This window comes from Cyprinodon variegatus, unplaced genomic scaffold (assembly GCF_000732505.1).
Source record: "Cyprinodon variegatus isolate N-32 unplaced genomic scaffold, C_variegatus-1.0 Scaffold111, whole genome shotgun sequence".
NCBI classification, from domain to species: Eukaryota; Metazoa; Chordata; class Actinopteri; order Cyprinodontiformes; family Cyprinodontidae; genus Cyprinodon; species Cyprinodon variegatus.
Window position 1 is genome coordinate 753,996 of NW_015150564.1, and position 20,264 is coordinate 774,259.

The 20,264-nt window shown below is 35.7% G+C and overlaps 1 protein-coding gene across 1 annotated transcript in view; it reads right to left on the reverse strand.

Moving 5' to 3' along the window:
* Positions 1 to 20,264, reverse strand: part of olfm3 (olfactomedin 3) — a 58,151-nt gene that overhangs the window by 13,466 nt on the left and 24,421 nt on the right. Inside the window, exon 2 of the mRNA XM_015374962.1 lies at positions 1,186 to 1,329. Coding sequence (XP_015230448.1) covers positions 1,186 to 1,329 — 144 coding nt within the window. The remainder of the gene's footprint in view (positions 1 to 1,185; positions 1,330 to 20,264) is intronic.

Consider the following 20,264-nt stretch of genomic DNA (forward strand, 5'->3'; position numbering starts at 1 on the left):
AGTTACAGATTACACACAGTAGATTTAGAAAATAGAAACAGATTGAATTACTGTTCTATGCATGGACTCTTACTGCTACAGTAGGTGATTATTAGAGATACAGCCCTAAGGTAAGATCGGCTGTGTCTCTATGGATGTGAATCAGAATGCACAAAAGGGAAGTAGTGCTCACTGAATTTAAATAAACTGACTTTTAAATATTAGAAAAGCATCAAATTTCCATGTTATAGAATTTCATAAGTTTATTCAAACATGACTGAAACATTTGCAAAAATTAAGTTTTTAAGTTTGTATCTTTTGCAGCCTCTAATTTTTTTTCTCTTTCTTGCTTTTAAATCTGGGATGTCAGTTTAGGTAATTTGACCATGGCCAGTTCAGTATGCAATTATTTTCAGATGCTAGTTTGAACAGGGCCCCATGAAATATTTAAAACCTGGGATACAAAATTCCACTGTTTAATCTCTTTCAGGTTTGATCTTGTTTATTCCTTTGTGTTCAAAATCTGTTTTTGTTTTTCATTGATGTTCTCTAGCAAACCTCTGTGGAATTTTCTGAAATTCATTCTAAGTAGAAGGGTTCAGTAGAAGGCTCATATATTTTGTCCTTCTGTTCAACAGTCCTGAACTGAATAACTATACTCCTTTCTCACCATGTTCAGCTTACAGTGTAATTATTCTCTTCTGTTTGTAAAAGCAGAGATGCATCTAAAATATGCAGGGCAGATGCCTTGAATTTTACAATCTGAAGATGCAACCAAACAAGACACAATCAGTTTTTGTTTTTATTTTTTTTTTGCATGATATTAAATTAATTGGTTGAGGCTTCATTGCACTTTATTCTAAAAGAAGCTGAAGCATTCTAATAAAAAGTTACTAATTTCTTTTGATTTATAATGTATCAGTTCGTGTTCTAAAAATAAGCTGAACCTATAATCAAAACTCTTTTTTAATGAACTAATTGAATAAAACTAGTGTATACTTTTGAATCTGTTATCTTAACTCATTATTGCAACATAAAACAAAAGGAAATGTATCTAAATACTGTTTAAAACATGCATAATGAATAAGATGTAAGACCAAATGAGGACACCAACACACAGACGTTGCTGGGGTTTCAGGCTTTTGGTATGTGTGCCTGTGCATGCTACAGAGGAAAAGGTAAATATCTCTTTGTAAATATGCTTACCTTTTCTAGCAGCTGTCTGAGCTGTCTGCTTTTTGCATCTCTGGAGCACAGGCTCTGTTCCGGTGCTACCACAGTGCAGATGCAGCGGCCGTCAGCATCCTGGGCTGAGCTGTACACTTGCCAACCCTCCTTAGGGCCGATAGTCTGCAGGTACAAACAAACACAAAAACACGCTGAAGCTATACTGATGTGATCTGAATTGGAAGCTCAATGTTTGCATGCATTGGCAGCTCAGTCATTTTAATGCCAAGCTGTTCCGTATAGGCCCACCTAAAAGTTGGATAAGAAGTACTTGATGACAAGAATGTATTCATATTCACTAAGTTGGATAATTAGTTAAACATTGTCTATTTCATTAAATTCACTAATCATATAGGATAATTGAAGAGACAGGTATTAAGCATAAACTCTCTATAATTATGATCATTTTTGGCTTACATATAGTGAAAATACATTTCTGATTAGAATACCACATCAGGCTAAAGAACATTCTCTTTTTAATGCATACATTCTGGTTAATTAAAAACATGTTTTTAAAGATGAAGGGATAATATCATATCAGAAAAAAGAGTTTATGATTAAACTCTAGTGCAGAAATAGCTCTTTGAGAAGATTGCATTTCTCAGAATTCTAAGCATCATTTCCAGGCGTTGTCCTGATTGTGAGGCACCTGGATGGAGCCTCTCTCACAAAGCAGGTTTTTTTTTTAGTGTCTGTGTATCAACACAGTCTGTGTCCTCTGTGCAATGCTCCGTGCAACATTAGGAGACCACTAGTAGGGTTGAAATGTGGAAGGCTGTGTGAGCAGAGATGCGTGTTTATTCTTTTTCTACAACAGACTGAACTCGAGCATGTTACTTAAAATGGGATTTATCTGAAAAAACAACAGCATCCTTTAGTGCTAAACCGTAATGTGGGCTACAGTGGCTGCTGACTTTGATAGGTTGCATTTATCATTTTCCAAAGCCAAAGTAAAATTTCAGATTTTTGAGCATTTTCTGATGGTTATACTGTATCTAGGAATTATATTTCATTTAAGCATATTTAGAGCCCTGCAAAAACATTAATACCAATTGACAAGGATGCAGTGATATGAAAATCTGAGGCTAAATAATTCAAAATGATATTGGTGTTTTGGCAACTACATTTACCAGCTAAATATGTTTGAAACACACATTTTTATTTCAGACCTGATTTTAAATCCCAACTCTTTCAACACTGATAAAAATAGTCATAATGACACTGCCTTTTCTGCTTTCAATAAAACACCTATATTCCTGCCAGATATCAATTCCACTAGCTGCGCTTCCTTTACAAATATTTTCAAAACTATGTTGATATACTGACAGTTTTAAAAATGCAGGGTTTTTCTGCAGTAATGTTGCAGTATTTCCATTAAATAACAAATAAATTACGATTTAAACTGTACGCAAAGTTCGTTCACGCGATAACTCTAAAAGAAACATGGCAGCGATGGATGTAAACACATGAGATATATCCACAGTCCGAAATGAACTTTTGGACTCACTGGCCAAGCAAAAAAAAATGTCCTTTCATATATTTTTAAGGAACATATTATTTCTCTAGGGCATTATGTCAGATGCAAACAAGGTTACAGTAAAAGGTAATGTAGTTAGATTAAATAAAGTTATAATTTAGAATTTCATTCAATTTCTTTCATGACTGCAGCCCCGGTAGCTGATCTAATTACTCACTTCATTCACCTGCCATTGCCTTCCCAGTCTCTAATTATCATTGATCTTATTCACCTGCTGCCTATGCTATATATTCGGTTCAGCCCAGCTATCAGGGCCAGATCATTATTTGTGTATTCTTAATTTATTCATGTTATGTTTTGGTGTCAGTTATTTATGTTTGTTTTTCATGAGAGTTAACCTATCAAAACCCACTGGATTGCCAGCGTTTACAAATAATAACTCAGAATGCATGAAAATTACACTGGTAAAATGCTTACCAATGTAGACATGTTAGACATTGTTGGAAAGCTTAGATTCTCCGCAATTCAACCACCTAGTTCATTTTATGGACACAGCAAGCACCAAAGCACAATTAACACAGATATAGCAGCATCTCAAAATGTACCATGACAAAGCAGCCACAAGCAAGCATGTCTTTATAACTGCTGTTCAAAAAAGACCTATTATTTTAGAGAATTAAAAAAAAGAACTTTGAGTCTTGTTTGAACTGATGAAGCTTGGGTGTTTTACTCACCCAATTTTCATGTACATATTCAGAAACTAGAAGGTGTTAGCTTTCAAATAATGTATCACAGCTGTAATTTTGGCTTACAGTCCTAAGTTATTTGCTTTTCTATTTGGGTAAGCAAAATAGGCGAGAATTTCCCAAAATGAGGTGGATGTTAAGAGGCTAAGTTCCTGGTTCATGTCGCGAGTCTTGGAGGCCAGTGGATTGGTGTTTGTCTCCTGCCTCCTGGTCGTTGGTTGCGAGTTCTGGTCCTTCTACGTGGAGCCCTCAGGGTTTTGGTTAGGAATGCAGGGTTGCTGCATCAGGGACACTTTGGACAGCTCTGAGCAGCATCTCGTTTGGCAGTCCATCGGCTGGATCCTGCCTTCTGAACTGTAAGTGACTAAGACCAGGTAAGTGACTCACTCTGAAAATCATCTCCTGTCAGATGATCGTGGTCACTTACTGGTGTTTCTCCCACATCCAGAGTGCCAGTGTTGGGTTGCGCCCTGCCCTCCTGCAGCCGCTGCAGTCCGCTTATCCTCAGCAGCCTGCATTTCTGTTCCGTTCTGTTTTGTTATTTTTCTATTATTAAACATTTTAAAATTTCCCATTGTCTGACTGGCATAAATTGTAGATATTTTTGTTACAGACCAACTTAGAGGCAACAGATGAAAACATTGGGCTGAACAACAGCCTGGTAAACTTGGTTCGCAGACTGCATTTAACATTATCTGCTAAGCTTAAGGAGGAGCTTCACAGAGATGTAAAAAGCTTCCTTAAAGATACATAAAACCTCCTCACAGCCTGTTTTCTCTCTGACGTGGTCAAACAGCTGGAAGCCGCCGAACACATGAGGAGGACAACACAAACGAAGGTCTAAAACTCTGGAGAAACAGCTTCAACCTGGATCCAAAATTGAAATTAAGATCAGCTAGTGGTGAATTCAACATTCATTCCAGGGCTTATTAGGTTATTGAGACTGTCTTAATTTTTCTGAACTTCTAAAAAAAGGAACTGAGCAAGAGACCCCCATCCCCCAGGAGAAAAACTGTCTCTAGCCGCGTTGAAAAGAGGTTACCTTCATGCCCTTCGAGACGGAGTTATAGGAACCACAGCCCTGCCAACCTAAGTGTCTTCATCCATAAAATAAAGTTACAGTCACTTAATCAATTATGCAAATTTTGTAACTGCTTTTGCTGAATCCTGCGAAAGGATTTTTAAGAAAGGTTAAGGCTGCTTTTTAGTTTTACTTGTTTAATTCTTTAACCTAAACTGATATAACTATCAAAATCTTTTGAGTGTCCTACAGCAAAGAGCAGATTTGGCCACTAATGCTGGAATTAAACTGCAGGAGTTTAATTACATCACTCCAGTACATTTACATTTAAACAGTATAATCTTATGGTATTGATAAATAAGCTGCAACAGCCTCTTTCTAAATGTTTTTAGTATGGTGACTAAGTAAGCAGAATTATAGTTAAGAAGTTAAAAGATTCACAACAAAACAAATGTTCATATCTCTCTTAGTGTCTATGCCTGGTCAGGAGGCAGTAAAATGTTTATTAGCATCAGACTGAAGTGCATGAAGACTTCCTGTAAGCATTAATTGCAGTTGCTAAGCTACAGTATGATTGCGCTCTTACTGTAGGACCTACAGCAGGTATTTATAATGTCGATAAGAAAGTTTGACTTTATTGCAAAGTATGTAAGAGGAAAATCTTTTCTCTCTGCGGTTTGATGTGAACACAACTGGATCCTCCAATCTGCGAATAACTTGTTATTTTTCCATAGCCCATATTTACATCACCAGCATAGAAATTTGGTCCACTGTGCCATTTGAGGAAACTAGGATCTGTCTCTTTAATAAAGCAAAAAATAACCACCAGTGAAAAGCAACTTAAAGGTATTGTGGAGGATCTTCGCAAATTTTTGAAAAGACCTGCCTTCTCTACTTATAAATAAAAAATGCACATTGCACAACCCTGTACCCGCTCCCGAGTGGGAACATCTATTAAACCCGTGCAAGAGCATGCACAAGCCCATTTGTCTCCTTGTGCACGCTCTGTTTAAAAGTTTCTGTTAGCATCGCTCATAAAAGCTTACTTTCCAAAAGAAGATTTTTAATTTTTTCACTATGTTAGACTCAACACGGGTAAGTGAAAATGGGGACGAATACATACATAGGATGGCCTTAAGTAAACATATCACCAAAATGATTGACAATTAGGAGGACTATTTATTTTCCTCCTGGAAAAAGAACATCCTCCACTATACATTTAAAACCAAATACATGTCACAAATTTTGATTGTTTAATTTACTACCAGTTCTCGATATAACAAAAGACAATAACATTCATTATCAAAACGTGTTTTGTTCACTTTACTTCTCTTCAAAATTTTGACAAAGTGCCATGTGACGCCAATAGTTTTGACTAATTTTAATTAGTTGTCTTGTTGGCATCAAATATTTCTATAATATTTAACCCTCAAAAGTAAATCCTTTCAAAATAACTTCTTAGGTACTGTACTCAGTGGAGGATTGTTAGAGGATTGCACAAATGTCTATATCTCTCGTGTCCTCCCCCCAAAAAAAATTGGTTTTGACAAAATCTGTATTGTTTCCCCAAACAATTTATCTTCTGTTTAGACAGAAATTTTAATTTTGAATGCTAGGAAGCCAGAATAGAGGCCATGTTTAACATAAACTTAATTTATGAGTAGGTAGATATGTCATGGTTTGGAGATACTTTGCTGCAGCAGGACCTGGCTTGCTTCTCGCTATAGAATCCTAGGAGACTACTGTATATCCGAAGCTCGTTGAGAGAGACATATAATGACCAGTACAAAGTGAAAATAACCAAATAACAATGACAAAAACATAAATATATTAAGGAATGGCAGAGAGTAAGTAAAATGTTTGAAGTGTTTTTTAATTCAAAAGCCGACATCTTAATCTGCTTAAACTTTTTAAGGTTGGGTGCATTAAACAGCCTAAATATTCAAGAAACCTATTAAACACTATTAAAAGTGAGGAGTGGAGCAAAATGTCCTCTACCTGACATCAGAGACTAAGATGAAGCATCTAACTGTTTCAACAACTGGGGGTAAGATTAGCTATAAGGAGGTAAGGTAAAGTTGAGACATAGATGGGAACATTTCTTTTTAAAGTAATGAATATTTCATTGGGTGTTCTTAGTGTATGTTTTTAGTGCTCCAAGGTCCCTTTGTGAATATTTGCTTTTGAGTCAGTGCTGCCACTTTGTTAATTTCATAACACATTTCACCGTAACGCTTCGCTGTCACAGCATAAGCTGCAGGGCTTGTTTCATGACAGGAAAAGGAGGTTTCTAAAAGTTTACAGTCTTAATCTGCCAGGTCTCTAACGAGCTTAAAGCACCGATTTTCAGACATTTACAACCAGTTTTAGCTCAGTAAATAAATCCTTTTTTCCCCCCTAGTACCATTATAATGGCAGGCACTTAAAGACCATGCCACATCATCCTAGTTGGATTTAAGTAAGAAAAGACAATAAGCTAATTAATACACTTCCTTTTGGACTTAATGCTGTGTTTTGGATCACTGTTATGCTGCTTAAACCAAATGCATTTTGCTTCAGATCACAAACTACTGACTGGACATCATCTTTTGAGATTTTTCTGGTAGAGAGCAACGTTGATGCTTTCCATTACATCCAATCCTCGAGGTCCTAAAGAATCGAAGCACCCTCAGGCAATAGCACTACTGCCCTGTTTAACTGTGCTAGGATGTCTTGGGCATTGGCAAGATGTTTAAATCAGCGACCATGATATTTGTGTTCAGTTAGGTTAAGGAGATTATATCACCTTGTAAAGCTCCCATTAATGCCACTTTTGCTCTGGCCCTCTAATTAATTATCTTGAACACAGACGTTGACTGACATAAACAAGACTTTTAGTCTTTTGGATGTTGTTCCGACTTCCTGTCTGATCTCTTGAGACATTATTAGTTAAGAGTATTTTTTTGGGAGGATGGTTAATATTGTTATGATCTGCATTCTGGACTTTTTGGGTCTCAGTTATGCTTTAATTTATATTATTCTGTGTTGTTGACAATCAGTATATTCTTTTTGATTATTAGTTTTGCTATGCCTTGTTATTTTTTCAGTTATTTTCCAGCATTTTTTGGTATTGTTCTTTCCTTGGTCAAGCTTTTTTTTGTTAAAGTTATTATTTCTCCTATATTTAGGTTATATTTTCCATGGCTATATAATTTTCTTAAGTTATCCTCAGTCCCTTCTATTATCCTCTAGTTTCCCACTTGGTCATTCTTTATTTTATAGTCATGAGTTTTTATTCCCTTTAGCTTTACTTAAGTTATTTTCTAGTTACAAGATACTATTATTATCTCTGGCAATCCTTTGTTGCCCCTCTCTTTTCCCCTTAGCTGCTTCTGTCCACACCTGCTCCCAATTAGCTGATTACTCCCCTGATTGTTCTGTCTCCCCTATATACTCCTTCTCTGCAGTTCCTCATTGCTGCATTCTTTATTCTTGTTTGTTTCTCTCAAGCGGTTCCTTGTATTGTTCCTTGCCTGTATTTTCTGTATTAATTCTTCTGCTATCATTTACCTCTTCATAAAATTTGCAAAAAAAACATCTCAGCCTTTCGTCTCTACAAACATCCACTAACTTCGACAAATATAGGTTGCACGTATTTGGTTCTAATTATAAGCAAGCCTTCTAAATAGCTTTGTAACACCCCATTTTATTCACAGAGGACACAATAAGTTTGTGTTTCATCGTTTCTTGAATCTTATACATGCTATGCTACATTTTAAGTGTCTTTGACTGTACTTTATTTAATTCTAAAGCTTTAGTTGGAATCTGACCTAAGTCTGGGTATGAAGGTTTAACATGGCTTTAAAAAAAACCCACAAAAACAACAAAATATGTTAATCACCTAAAGATCCAATATCATGCTCATTGATCTCTTTAAAAATCACCTATAGGCAAGTCTATGATTAAATATAGGCTTTGGCACTATGGAGTGGTAAATTAATTTGTTGTGAAATATCTTCTTTTTTCTTCATACCTAAAAGACAAACACTTGCCACCCATTTCATGACATATTTGCATATCAGATCTTGCTGAAGACAGTCACAGACCTGATGAGGCTGAAAAACAGATTTTCACGACCTGAGATATTAGCCTAATAAGAAAATTGCTGCCCTTTCCAGATCAGCCACTAAAAGAGACACTTAATTTAAATGTTCAATTGTTGTGCAATACCTCACATAATGTCTCCTGATACAAGAAAACAGTTTTTTTTTTTTTTTTTTTTTTAGAAAGCTGGTGTTCTGTCAGAACAACATACGCTGTCAGATTGGCATACCTTGATCTAATATGCATGCAGGCATATGCGCAACAGAGAATAATTCCCACGTTGAATTTTAGCACCAATTAGCAAAAACACATTTATTTAAAATTTTAAAAAAGAAAATCAGCTTTGATTATACTGTTAATTTCAGGATGTTGAAACGGCCAGACAGGATGAGGCAAAGCCTCTAAATATAAAACCATATTAGTCAATATTCATTTAAAATAAGTTAATTTAGTAGTAAAAAAACTGTGTGCGGTAATTTAACACCGAATATTAAAAAAAATAAGCCACTAAATAAGCCCTATGTTATATTCAATGTCGGCACAGAAATGTTGTGATGTTATGCAATAACTCAGGAAATTAGCGCAGCAGTAACGTCTGTTGGTATGGTGACGTCATTGGCTGTAATTAAAACTGATTGTTTTTACCTGCAAAAATGAAGTAAAAAGTAGGCTAGATAGCTTTGATTCAATTAAGAGCTTAATGGGGGGATAATTGACCTCTGAGTGACCTAAAAAATCTTTAATATCTCTGAAACCACAGCAGGCGTGTGCTGTCTGAAAGCACCATTAGACAACACAACTAAAGAGGATAACTGAGGGATGCATGAATCAAACAAAATATCCCGCTGTGCATGAATTTTAAGGAGGAATGGGACTATAACAGAACAAAACTAAACTAACTAAGTCCCCTTTGCACAATAATGCCTTTTAAAATCATGACTAAACAAAAAGACAATTATTTTTTCACAAAGAGTGATGATTTTTCTTATTTTCCCTTAAAAAAATACAATTCTTTGAAATGTATTTTTTGGGTATTTATTCAAGTTACCTTTTTCTTTTAATAAAACTTGTATAATGATATTAATATTTTAGATAGGGATGAAAGAACTACAGCACAATAGATCTAAAATGGTGTAAATATTTTTTTCACAGCACTGCATGTGGGAAAGAGTTCTTTAAAATGATTTAATAATAAATAGGATACAACACGCAGGTAAAATACCGTAGGTTTATGAAGAGAACAAATAATGGAGTGAGTGATTATGTGGGTAGACAGCGGCTGAAATAAACAAAGAAAATAGGACGACGCTGACAAACAAGTGCAGAGAAGTACAGAGTCAGCAAACATTAGCAAACTTCAGAAGTTCTAAAACTGAAGAAGTAGGCCAGTAAGACATCTCCTTTTACTTCAAGCATTTCAAATATCCTTTAAATGAAACTGAGACACTAATATTATGCAGTGGGTGTCTATGATCATTTATTTAACCTGTCCAACCTATTTCCAAATATCCCAGTCTTATGCAATACTTTACCTTGCTCATTTTTATGAAACATTATATTGTCTGCAAATTTACAGAATATTCTTGATGATGCAATCCTTATTTGTCAGCATTTTCTCTGTGAGGTAAATGGAAAAAGATCAGGATTCAGGGCAACAATAGATTCACAGAGCTCCAAGCCAAATACTGGTCATTAATCATCCTTACAAAACAGTATTGAGCAGCTCAAAGCTCCCTTCAGTTGTCTACCCAGCAGAGAGTCATGCTCGCTGCACCACCATCACACATACACACACCGACCTGCTTGAGTGGTCAAACATGACGCAGAGACCCAAATATAAACAGCTGCCAAGACAGATTCCCATTTCCTCTGTTTTTGTCTGCTGTTCTTCCCCCGCCCCTTGCCCAGTCTTTGTTAGCCATTGTTTCACTGACAGAGCTTATTTCAGATGGTGATATACAGCAGACAATATCTTTTCCTCTGGCAACATATTCTGTCAGTGATCAATAAATAAAGCATTGAAGGTGGAAAAACAGAAACAAGAGATTTATTACCTACAGTTGGATGAAAATTTAGCAGAATTCAACAAATGATAGATATTGAGAAAAGTTGGCTTGTTGTTTCCCTTTGATTATTATCACTGTTGTGTTTTTCTAAATCAATGAATCTTTTTTCACAACCTTTCAGCTTCACAATTCTGTTTTAAATCTCAAAGATATTCCACAATGTCATTGCAGGTTTTGGCTAAGCATTGGGAGGAGGACTCACAGACTTCACACTGCTTGTGCTTGATCTCATCCCTTTTTTTTTTTTCTTCTTCCAAGCAAGTGAAGGTGCATTGTGCAGGGGATGGATTATAGAGAAAAAATATTTACAAAAACCTGAGGGAAAAAAAAAAATCCACACAAGAAAAAAAACCCAACACTTCAAATAATCAAACTGAATTCATATCAAAAGTATAAGGAGGGCACTGGCCCCCGGCTATGGAGCTCCAACATTGTGATCCTCTTGAGGCTCAAACTGAACAACCTTTGCTCCTACTCCAACATTATAATGGGAGCTTCACCTACAAGACAAACCTCCATTAAATAAGTTAAATCAACCACAAAAATTCACACAGAATATTTAGCACCATCCAATAAATGGTGTGGCACAAAGAACCACTGATAGGCAGTGCATTAAAATATGCTTGTCTATATAAGGCTTTGTAGAACTGCTGCTCTTGTTTGACACACTACCTTGGAAGAAACTTTGGTCAAGGTGAAAAGAAACAACACATGTAGTAAGACTCTGTAATTATTTATATCAGCATAAGTTACGTTACCAAGCCATTCCAAATCATTGCATTCACAGCAGAGTAACAGAAACAAAGAAACAATTATGCAAGCTGGTCAGACACAACAAAGTAAAAACAATTGTGCTGTGCTGCTGATTATGATGTTAATTAGATTCCCTATTTTTTTTGCACACAGACTTTACCATTTAAACTGATTCTGATTTATTTTGTGCAAGATATATATCTGAAAGATGAGTTTTCTATGGTGGCCAAGGGGTACAAGCACAGTGGAAATGCATGAATTTACAGGAAATTCAAATAATCCTGCTAACATAAAAACGAAATCAGACAACACCCATTCAAAGTAAAAAATTACTGAAGGACAAATGCTAAATATCAAATAGAGAGAAGCAGAGTGGAAGCACCCTGCCAACATAAACCAACTAGAAATACATAACCAGGGAAAGCATGAGGAAAGAATAAATGCCGCAACTGGCAAAAATAAAAACAAATTTATGCCTCATGATAGAAATGCTCCAGACCACTAGGGAGAGACAATTGTCAACACATACTGTAAATGGAATCTGGCTATAGACATTATAGCCAGGGATCAATGTCTGTAGCAGAAACAAAAACTGAATACTGTGCAGAGGATATTAGCTGTAAAAGTTAGTTTTTCATTTAAATTTACTGAAAATGTATCCAGTTTTTGCCTTTACCAAGGTTCTGGCTCTGTATGAGTTGATGAGTGTCTCCCCCGAGTGATCTGGAGCACTTAGTATACTGAGCTGTTATGCTGTTTTTTATTGCATTTGTTTTGTTAGTTTTTTATTTTTCTTTTCATGTGCATATGTTTTCTGTGCTTTAATGTTAGCATTATTCATGTTTTTGCAGTGGATTTGTACTTTGCATCTCTCTGTTTCCTGCAATTGCAACATTTCTCCTGGGGAGCAGTTTTTCTTTGCAAATCTTTTTGAATTGCTATGAATTCATACATTTGCAAAGCGTTTGAACCCCTCTGATAAAAATTAAGAAGGAGAGCAAATTAAAGGGACATAAATACACTTATCACCTGGCAAAACTTGACTTTCGAAACAAAACAAAGTACCTGGATATTTTTTTGTCATTGAAAAGCAAAAGGCCTGTGGTACATTCCCTTTAATATCTTAGACACGTCTTAATACTTCTAGAACTTTATCTATTTGGTCATAGTATAGACCTTCCAAGGAAAAAATCTGGCTTTGCACATTTGGTCTCCCACCTCCCAAATAACCATGATCATAATAAAAGTGGGTTTTAAAAATGAATGGATGGATATACTTCATCTATTTAAAAAAAAATTAAATAGATTAAGTAAAATATCCTAAACATTGTTTAAAATAATACTTCTATCATTGTATTACTGAATCTGACTTCTAGTACTCAAACATGCAGAGACTTTAAAATGTACATTAATACAACAGAGAACAAAACAATTTAAAAGGGATTTTTCTACCTTGTGTTCAGCCTAATATATTTACATATTTATGAAGACATGGGCATCAAACCTTTAATATTTGTTTAAATGCAGCACACAGACACCATAATCATTATTTATGCATGCTTATGTACATGTTTAATATGTTTTAATTCACTAAAACACTGCTGTGAATCTAATACTAATTGTTTTTTCTGTTAACTTAACATCCAAGAGTTTTATATGGGCGTCTCATAAAAAAAAATCTGACTTTAATTACAAATGTTCATTGCCTCATTTATTTTATTGCTACACACATGACCAGTTTTTATTCCTTTCCTTATTAATGTTGAACTCTTTTAATTTCCTCTTAAATCCCTTAAGCTTGACTGAAATGCATAAGGAGATTTACATTAGCAAAATGTATGAGTGTCTCTCAACTAACTAGAAAATAAGGATAAATGACAGGCTAGGCTGCTATATTTAATCTTAAATTGTTTTTTTTATTCATGGTTATCCAGTTTAAGACAACATTGAGTGCAAGAAAACTCTATGAGCAAATACACCGACAAGCCTTTAAAGTGAGGAAAAAATAAGATCTTGATAGAATTACTCCTGTTTTCAGTATATTATGTGTCATGGTCTTGGTTCTGTTGTGCTTTACTTTGCTCCTTGTTTTCTAGTTTTATTGGTTTAATTCCTATTTTGTTGTTGTTCCTAGATTTATGTTAGTTCTCAGGTTTTTCTGTTTTCCTTTGTTGCCCTCTTGTGTGCGTTCCTTTCCCCTTGGCTTCCTCGTTGTCTCCACTCACACCTGCTCCTTATCCGCTCGTTAACCCTGCCATTGTCTCAGTCAGCTATATATAGCCTACTCTACCTCTGCTGTCACTCTTTGTTGGTTTCTTGTCGTTGCTGGATCTCAATGCTGTTTTCGTCCTACCTCGTCTCTCCCTGGCTCCTCGTGATTATTTCCCCCTGATGTCTCCATGGTTCAGGTTGGGTTTACATTATTAGTTGGTTTTTTGGATTCCTGCCTTTGTTTACTGTTTTTTCCCCCATTAAACTGCAAGAAATCTCCTCAGCCTCTCTGCCTCTGCATTTGGGTCTTTAAACCACAACCCAACCCTGACATTATGTAGTTTAAAAGATTAAAAAAAAAAAATGAAAATATATGGGGGGAGGAACCACTAGTTATTATAGAGTCTGAACAAAAACACAAACGGGATGTGACTGGGAGTCTACGGTACAAACTGCAGGGGCCGGGCTCCTCAACGTCGCACCATGTAAAAGATGGGCCGAGTGGTAGGTCAACAATTCAAACCTCATCTCAGTCCAGCCAATGAGAATGTTACATTGTTGGTCCCTTCACTGCTTTACATGACAGATAAATGTTTTAAATTGAAAAATATGTTTCAACTGAAATCTCACAGCCTGTTTCAAGACTAAATATGTTTTAAATTTTAAATTCAATTGAAGTGGTATATTAATTTCAAAAATGCAATAGAGGGAAAATGTTTTTTTTTTTTTAAAAAACATTGGAGAGAGAAACAACCAACAAGGTACCCTTCTTTCCTGAGTTTATATACCTCTACATGTGCGAAAAAAAACATTCTCTTAAATTGATACCAGATAAAAGAGGTTGATTAAAGCAGCAAAATAGTCCTCCAATAGACAGTTGTTTGTAGGGTCTCATTCATTAAGTAAAAATATTTCAAGCAACACCAGCGTTTCTAGAAAGTCTGCCATCAGATGTGAGAAACTGAGTCCTTGGAGGGGTTATATCCCACTTACATGCGTTTCTAATGTGTCGGTGTTCCATCACACTAGATTAAAAAAGTGTAATCACCTTTGCCAAATTCTACTGGAGCCTGCTAATTGCTCATTGATTCAAATTTAGTGTGTTAAAGCCAAAAGAAATCTGAAATCCGCAGGACAGCACCCCTTGGAGACTGGTCCACACCGAGCGAACTGCATCGTTCAGTGGTCCAAAAGAAAAACAGGCCAATACCACACGAGCCAAAACACAAACACTGATGCATTAGCCAACAGCCAAGATGGAGCAATGCCAGATTAATTAGTACATCCGAAAAGCAAAAAGTAAAAATGACTTGTCTTGTTTTCATATTACTCTCCAGTTAACAGCGGTCCATTAATATGGAAATTTTAGATAATTACCTCACAGTGGGAGGAAAAAACTTTGTAAAAAGTGACAAACAGCTTAAATCATTAAATGGAAAGTACCACACTGGCCAAGTTTAAAATACAGTGGTCCGAGCATATTTCTTCAGCAAGGCAAGGGTCATACATGAAACGTTATTTACTTTTGGACGTTGGTAGCCACTGTCAGATTATTAAATGGCATATAATCCAAACAATATCTAACCTCTTTAACACAGCTTGTCAACCACCTTCTATGGTGTAATTTGCACTATTCCTTCCATTGTGCATTGAGGGATTAGATATGATGTGTACAAATACAAAGATTGAGATAATGTAAGTCCAAAACCGTGAAGTGGATTACTACGATGTTTGCAACTTTGTGCGGTATGGCTCCTAATTTTGCCACTATACAAAGCCCTTATCTTGATACCAATACTATAAATGATTTATGATACTCACTGTGAAGGCAAGGTTATTTCTGGATAGGATGAAAAAATAAAGCACTATTTACAAAATGACATAGTTGATATACATTTTCTTCATTCCTAAAACCTTGTGCTTTTCTGTTAGCAAAGTTACTAAGACATCATCACAAGACACCTGATAATAATCTGACAGATATCTGATAGCTGATTTTGTTGTTGAAGCGCACTGATCATTCTTCTACCATGGAAGATCTCAGGTAGTTCTTTATGTGTTTTGGCTTAGAAAAACTTTCCTCTGTAGATGCAACAGTCACAGTCAAACTCCACACAACCCTTAGAGCTACGGAAAGGTTAAGGTAGAACTCAGAATCATCTTAAAGGAGGTGAGTAAATTAGGTCATATGTACTTCAGGACATCCGGAAGGTTGTGCATCTCTGAAGCCGCTGCTCTCTCATCGCTATTAGTCTGTTCTAAAAAAATTGTCAACACGTTCACATTAATTTTAACTGGTCCTTCATCATCTGTCAATCTGCCCCTAATGCCAATACATATATTTTTACCTATACAGTGAGACAAATAAGTATTTGAACACCCTGTTATTTTGCAACTTCTCCCACTTTGAAACCATGGAGGGGTCGGAAATTCTCATTGTGAGAGACAATCTTAAAAAAAGGCTAGAACTCTGACCCTTAAAGACGTCTTAGTCAGTATTAAATAGAAATATCAAAGAGGGAAACAGAAGGGAAGAAGTAATAATGATCAGATTAAGAGTGGATCATAACTATTTAAATTAAAGTTTATATTTAATAATTATAAATATGAAGAATTTGTAGAAAAAAAGAATGTAGAGCACATAGTGAAGTGTAAAACTTATAAACCTAAAAGGGAGAAATTGAGAAGAATGGTTGGAAGAACAGACCAAGAATGGAGTCTTAAAGAATATTGGGAAATTAAGGAAATGTGATGTAGTAAATGCATGATGTTTTTCATTAAATTGTGTTTTCGTTACTATATTTATATAAAAATCATTATACAGACAAAAAACATCAAACAACAACTTCTTGGGGACCCCAGGGGCCCCATTAGTAGCACTGCGACCCTAGGCAGTAGCTTAGTTGGCTTATACCTTTGGTTACCCTGTGTGAAGTTGCAGACAGTGGAAGGGCCAAGCCTCTGTAGGTGCTTTGTAGTAACGTAACAGTTTGTCCAAATACAAATCGGTCAGTTTATATCAATTTTTCAATGTATCCTGCAAACAAGATGCATCTTGTTCAAACTATCTTTGAACAACTCTTTGTTTTAGATTTGATTATATTGAGTTATCATTTGGACAATCTTAATCGTTACTCATTGGTTTAAGTTGTAAAGCAGTAAACCCCTATTTTAAAGACTAAGGCTACGTACACACTGCAGCCTGAAGTGACCTAAATCCTATTGAATGGTGTAGTCATGGTTAATGACCTCCAATAAATTTATTTAAAATTATTTCTATTAATGGGGGAAAAATATAGCCACGTTTGAAATTCTACTTTGTTGTAGATTTAGACTGCATTACAGATTAAAATTTGGTTTATAATAGAATTGTAATTTCTGCAATGTGGGATTTTGTACAATTAGTACTCTAGCTTTGCATTTCAGTTATTAAAAAAAAATGTTATCACGATGAAAGAATTGTAAAATTGTTTATTCGTTAAAATATGTTTTTTTTTTCTTCATCTGCTTGAATGGGAATCTGCATGGCTGAAACCATGTTTACTTATGTTATTTTCATCTGTACAACCTTCCTTTCTCTCAGATGGCATGATGAACAAACACAGATTTGACTTCCTTGCTCATGGATAATTAAATAAAAACATGTAAATCAGCAGTGCACCTCCAAAGCGTGAAAAGTGATGATAATGAAAGCATCCCTGTGGAAGGTATGATTTGTGCTCTTCATGCAACACAAGTATTCTGCCAATAACAAACATGGCTTGCTCTATTTTCTGTCTGTCAGGGCAGCATCACTTTGGATTTCCTCTTGATTTGCCATTTGAATCCATATGAACCTTTTATTTTGAAAGGTTAATGAGGGATGAAAATTTGAATGTATAGGATAAGAAGGAGGAGATGATAAATACAGAATCAAATTAATTTAAGGGATATATAGCTTCAACCTGTAGGTCCAAACAAAATCATCTAAACTTGGATAATTCCTCAGATGATGCATATTTATGAATGTAATTAGTGACCTTTTCATAAATAGTACCCTTAAATTACACTGAATGCTTTCAGAAGGAATGTAATTGGTTGCTATGCAGTCATATTGTAATGGCAACATTCAACATAATTTTGTCACCTTAAACATACAGATTATAAAAAGTAATGATGCATGGGACAGGGGTACAAAGGCACATCACACTTTTATCTTACCTTTTCTAGAATAAAAAAAATATCACATTTCCTTATTTTTCTACTTCACACTTTACGTCCACTTTTTTCTCTAATTGTCTGGGTAGAACACTGGGTAGAACAGCGAATTTAAAGTTTAACAGAGAGAAAATCTACATGCAACTTATTGAGCCTTGGCTTAGCCTTACCTTTATAATCATGCATAATGCACACTTTGTCATGACTCTGCACTTTTTGGTTCTGTTTTCTTTTTTTGAATATTTGAGTTTGCAGGTATACTTTGACTCATGTCTTTCTGTGTTTTCTACTTTATTGGTTTCATTTCCATTTTGTGTTATTGTAGTTACTTTTTATTGTATTTCAGTTCTCAGGTATTTCTTACTTGCTCGCTGTTGCCTCTTGTGTCAATCTCTTTTTCCCTAGCTCCCTTCTAGACTCCTTTGTCCACACCTGTTACCAATCTGCTGATTAGCCTGGTCTTCGTTCAGTTTCCCATTTATACACCTATTTTTCAGTCACTGTTTGCTGGTTCGTTGTTGTTGTTAGTTATTTCCTCATCTCTGGCTGGCCATGTGAGTTTTCCATTATGTTTTTTTGGTTCTTTGTATTTTGGATGTATGCCTCAGTTTTTCACTCATCTCTGCATTTGGGCCCTCAAGCAACCTCACCCCCCTGGTTGACACACTTGCAGTAGCTGAGGTGCAAAAGCTTATGAGATTGTGTGAAGGGAAAGAGCAAGTAAAAATGGGGGTTAATCATAAATAATATTGTGATTCAAATATTCAACAGCAGTACCAGAATTCTAGATGTTTCTCACATGGCGTAACCTTAAACTGCCAAGTATGATTCCCCAAAACTAAGATAACAAGACAAAATGAGGAAAAGTTCAGGGGAAATAAACAAGGATTTTATGTTGCATTCTAGTTGTATGACTTCTACCATCAAATATATGAGCTGAACTCTGAGAATCATGGGAAGTGATTTCATTCAAAACCATTCACTAAAACATTAGATTTAATCAGTATTGTGTTTTCTTATTTCCAGTTGCGAAACTAGCAAAGGAAGGATTCTGTTTGTGTTTTTCGTAGCTGCACTTGAGATTGTCGATGTGAATGGACATGCTTCAGCTCTAAGCACGTCTCTGCTTTACCTTATACAGCCTTGGCCGTTGATATAATTTCTTTTGGTATTTTCACTATTGGCATTTCGATCTCCAGCTCTGCTGCAGGATTAGTCTGGCAGTTTGTGGAAATTCTCAGAGGATTACTACAGATGAGATCCCAGGGATGGAAAAAAATGAAAAATAAGAATGCCAATGGCCTTAGCAAAAATCTCTCCCTTATAAATACAGCTCTGATAAACAGTGACAGGTAAAAGACTCCCTCTGCAGCAATAGTGTGACCACAGAGAGGCAACCAATCATCTAATTTTGATAAGCCGAGGTTGCTGTTTTGTCATGGCAGTGTAAAATATTGAATTGTGACTAGATGACGTATCACACCTTCCTAGTCTGTGTGTCAGATCATTAAGGAAGAATAAAGGTAGCTTGGACATAATTCACACACTCACAGCCACTGCTACAAGGCTTATAGCTGCTGTCGCATAGTTTCCCATATATGATGGGGTATTGAATAATATGTGACATAAAACGTAAGAACACTGAGTCCTGTCATATCTTAGGGTCTGTGGCTCCTGAGGCTCTATTGTTTTTAATGGTGCATATTTAATGGGGATGGGGGGAAAAAAGGGCTCATTACTCTTGCTGTGGCTACACTCTCATTTTATATATTTTTTTATTCCTAAAGGACCACAACGCAAGTTCAAAAGTTTTTGCAGAACTTTTTTTCCCCTCTAGCAACATGTTGAAATGACATCAGAGCTTTGCACATCCATGGAAAAAAAAAGAAAGCATATTATGTCTTATCATTTTTATCACAAATATAACATTTTTGTCAGCATCTTACCCTTTCATTAAAATGAAGGCCAAATTCCCATTCAAAGGGCAGATCTAAACTTCCTCTATTTGTTGAAAGTCACCCAGACCATTCTCTCGTCTTGGCACAGAGAATAAAACCCTTGCTCAACCCCTGAGAATACAACCTGAGTCACTCTCTCATGATTTGACAAAGGGAGCTTATTGAGGCAAAGTTGGTACATAGAGGAAAACTCAGCTTAAACATTGAAAATTGGAAAGTCATGTACAGGAAAGAAGAGAGAAATATTCAAACGTATGCAGTGCTCTTTTGAAGAAAAGGCCATTGATAAAAGTTCAGTGCTCTATAAAGAATTCATAGACAACGTCCAACTTGAATGTTTTTATGGATGGATGGACGTGACTAACTATAAGGCAGTGACTCTAATAGGGTCTGGAAATCCAAATATTATCTTTTGTTCAGTCTTTCCATTACTTATCCAAACCTTAAAAATACTAAATTAAATTCCACTATATGTCAATCTCTATAGAGACCTTGCATATATATAAGTGAGTTTTCAAGTAACGAAGTACAAATACTTAGTTACTG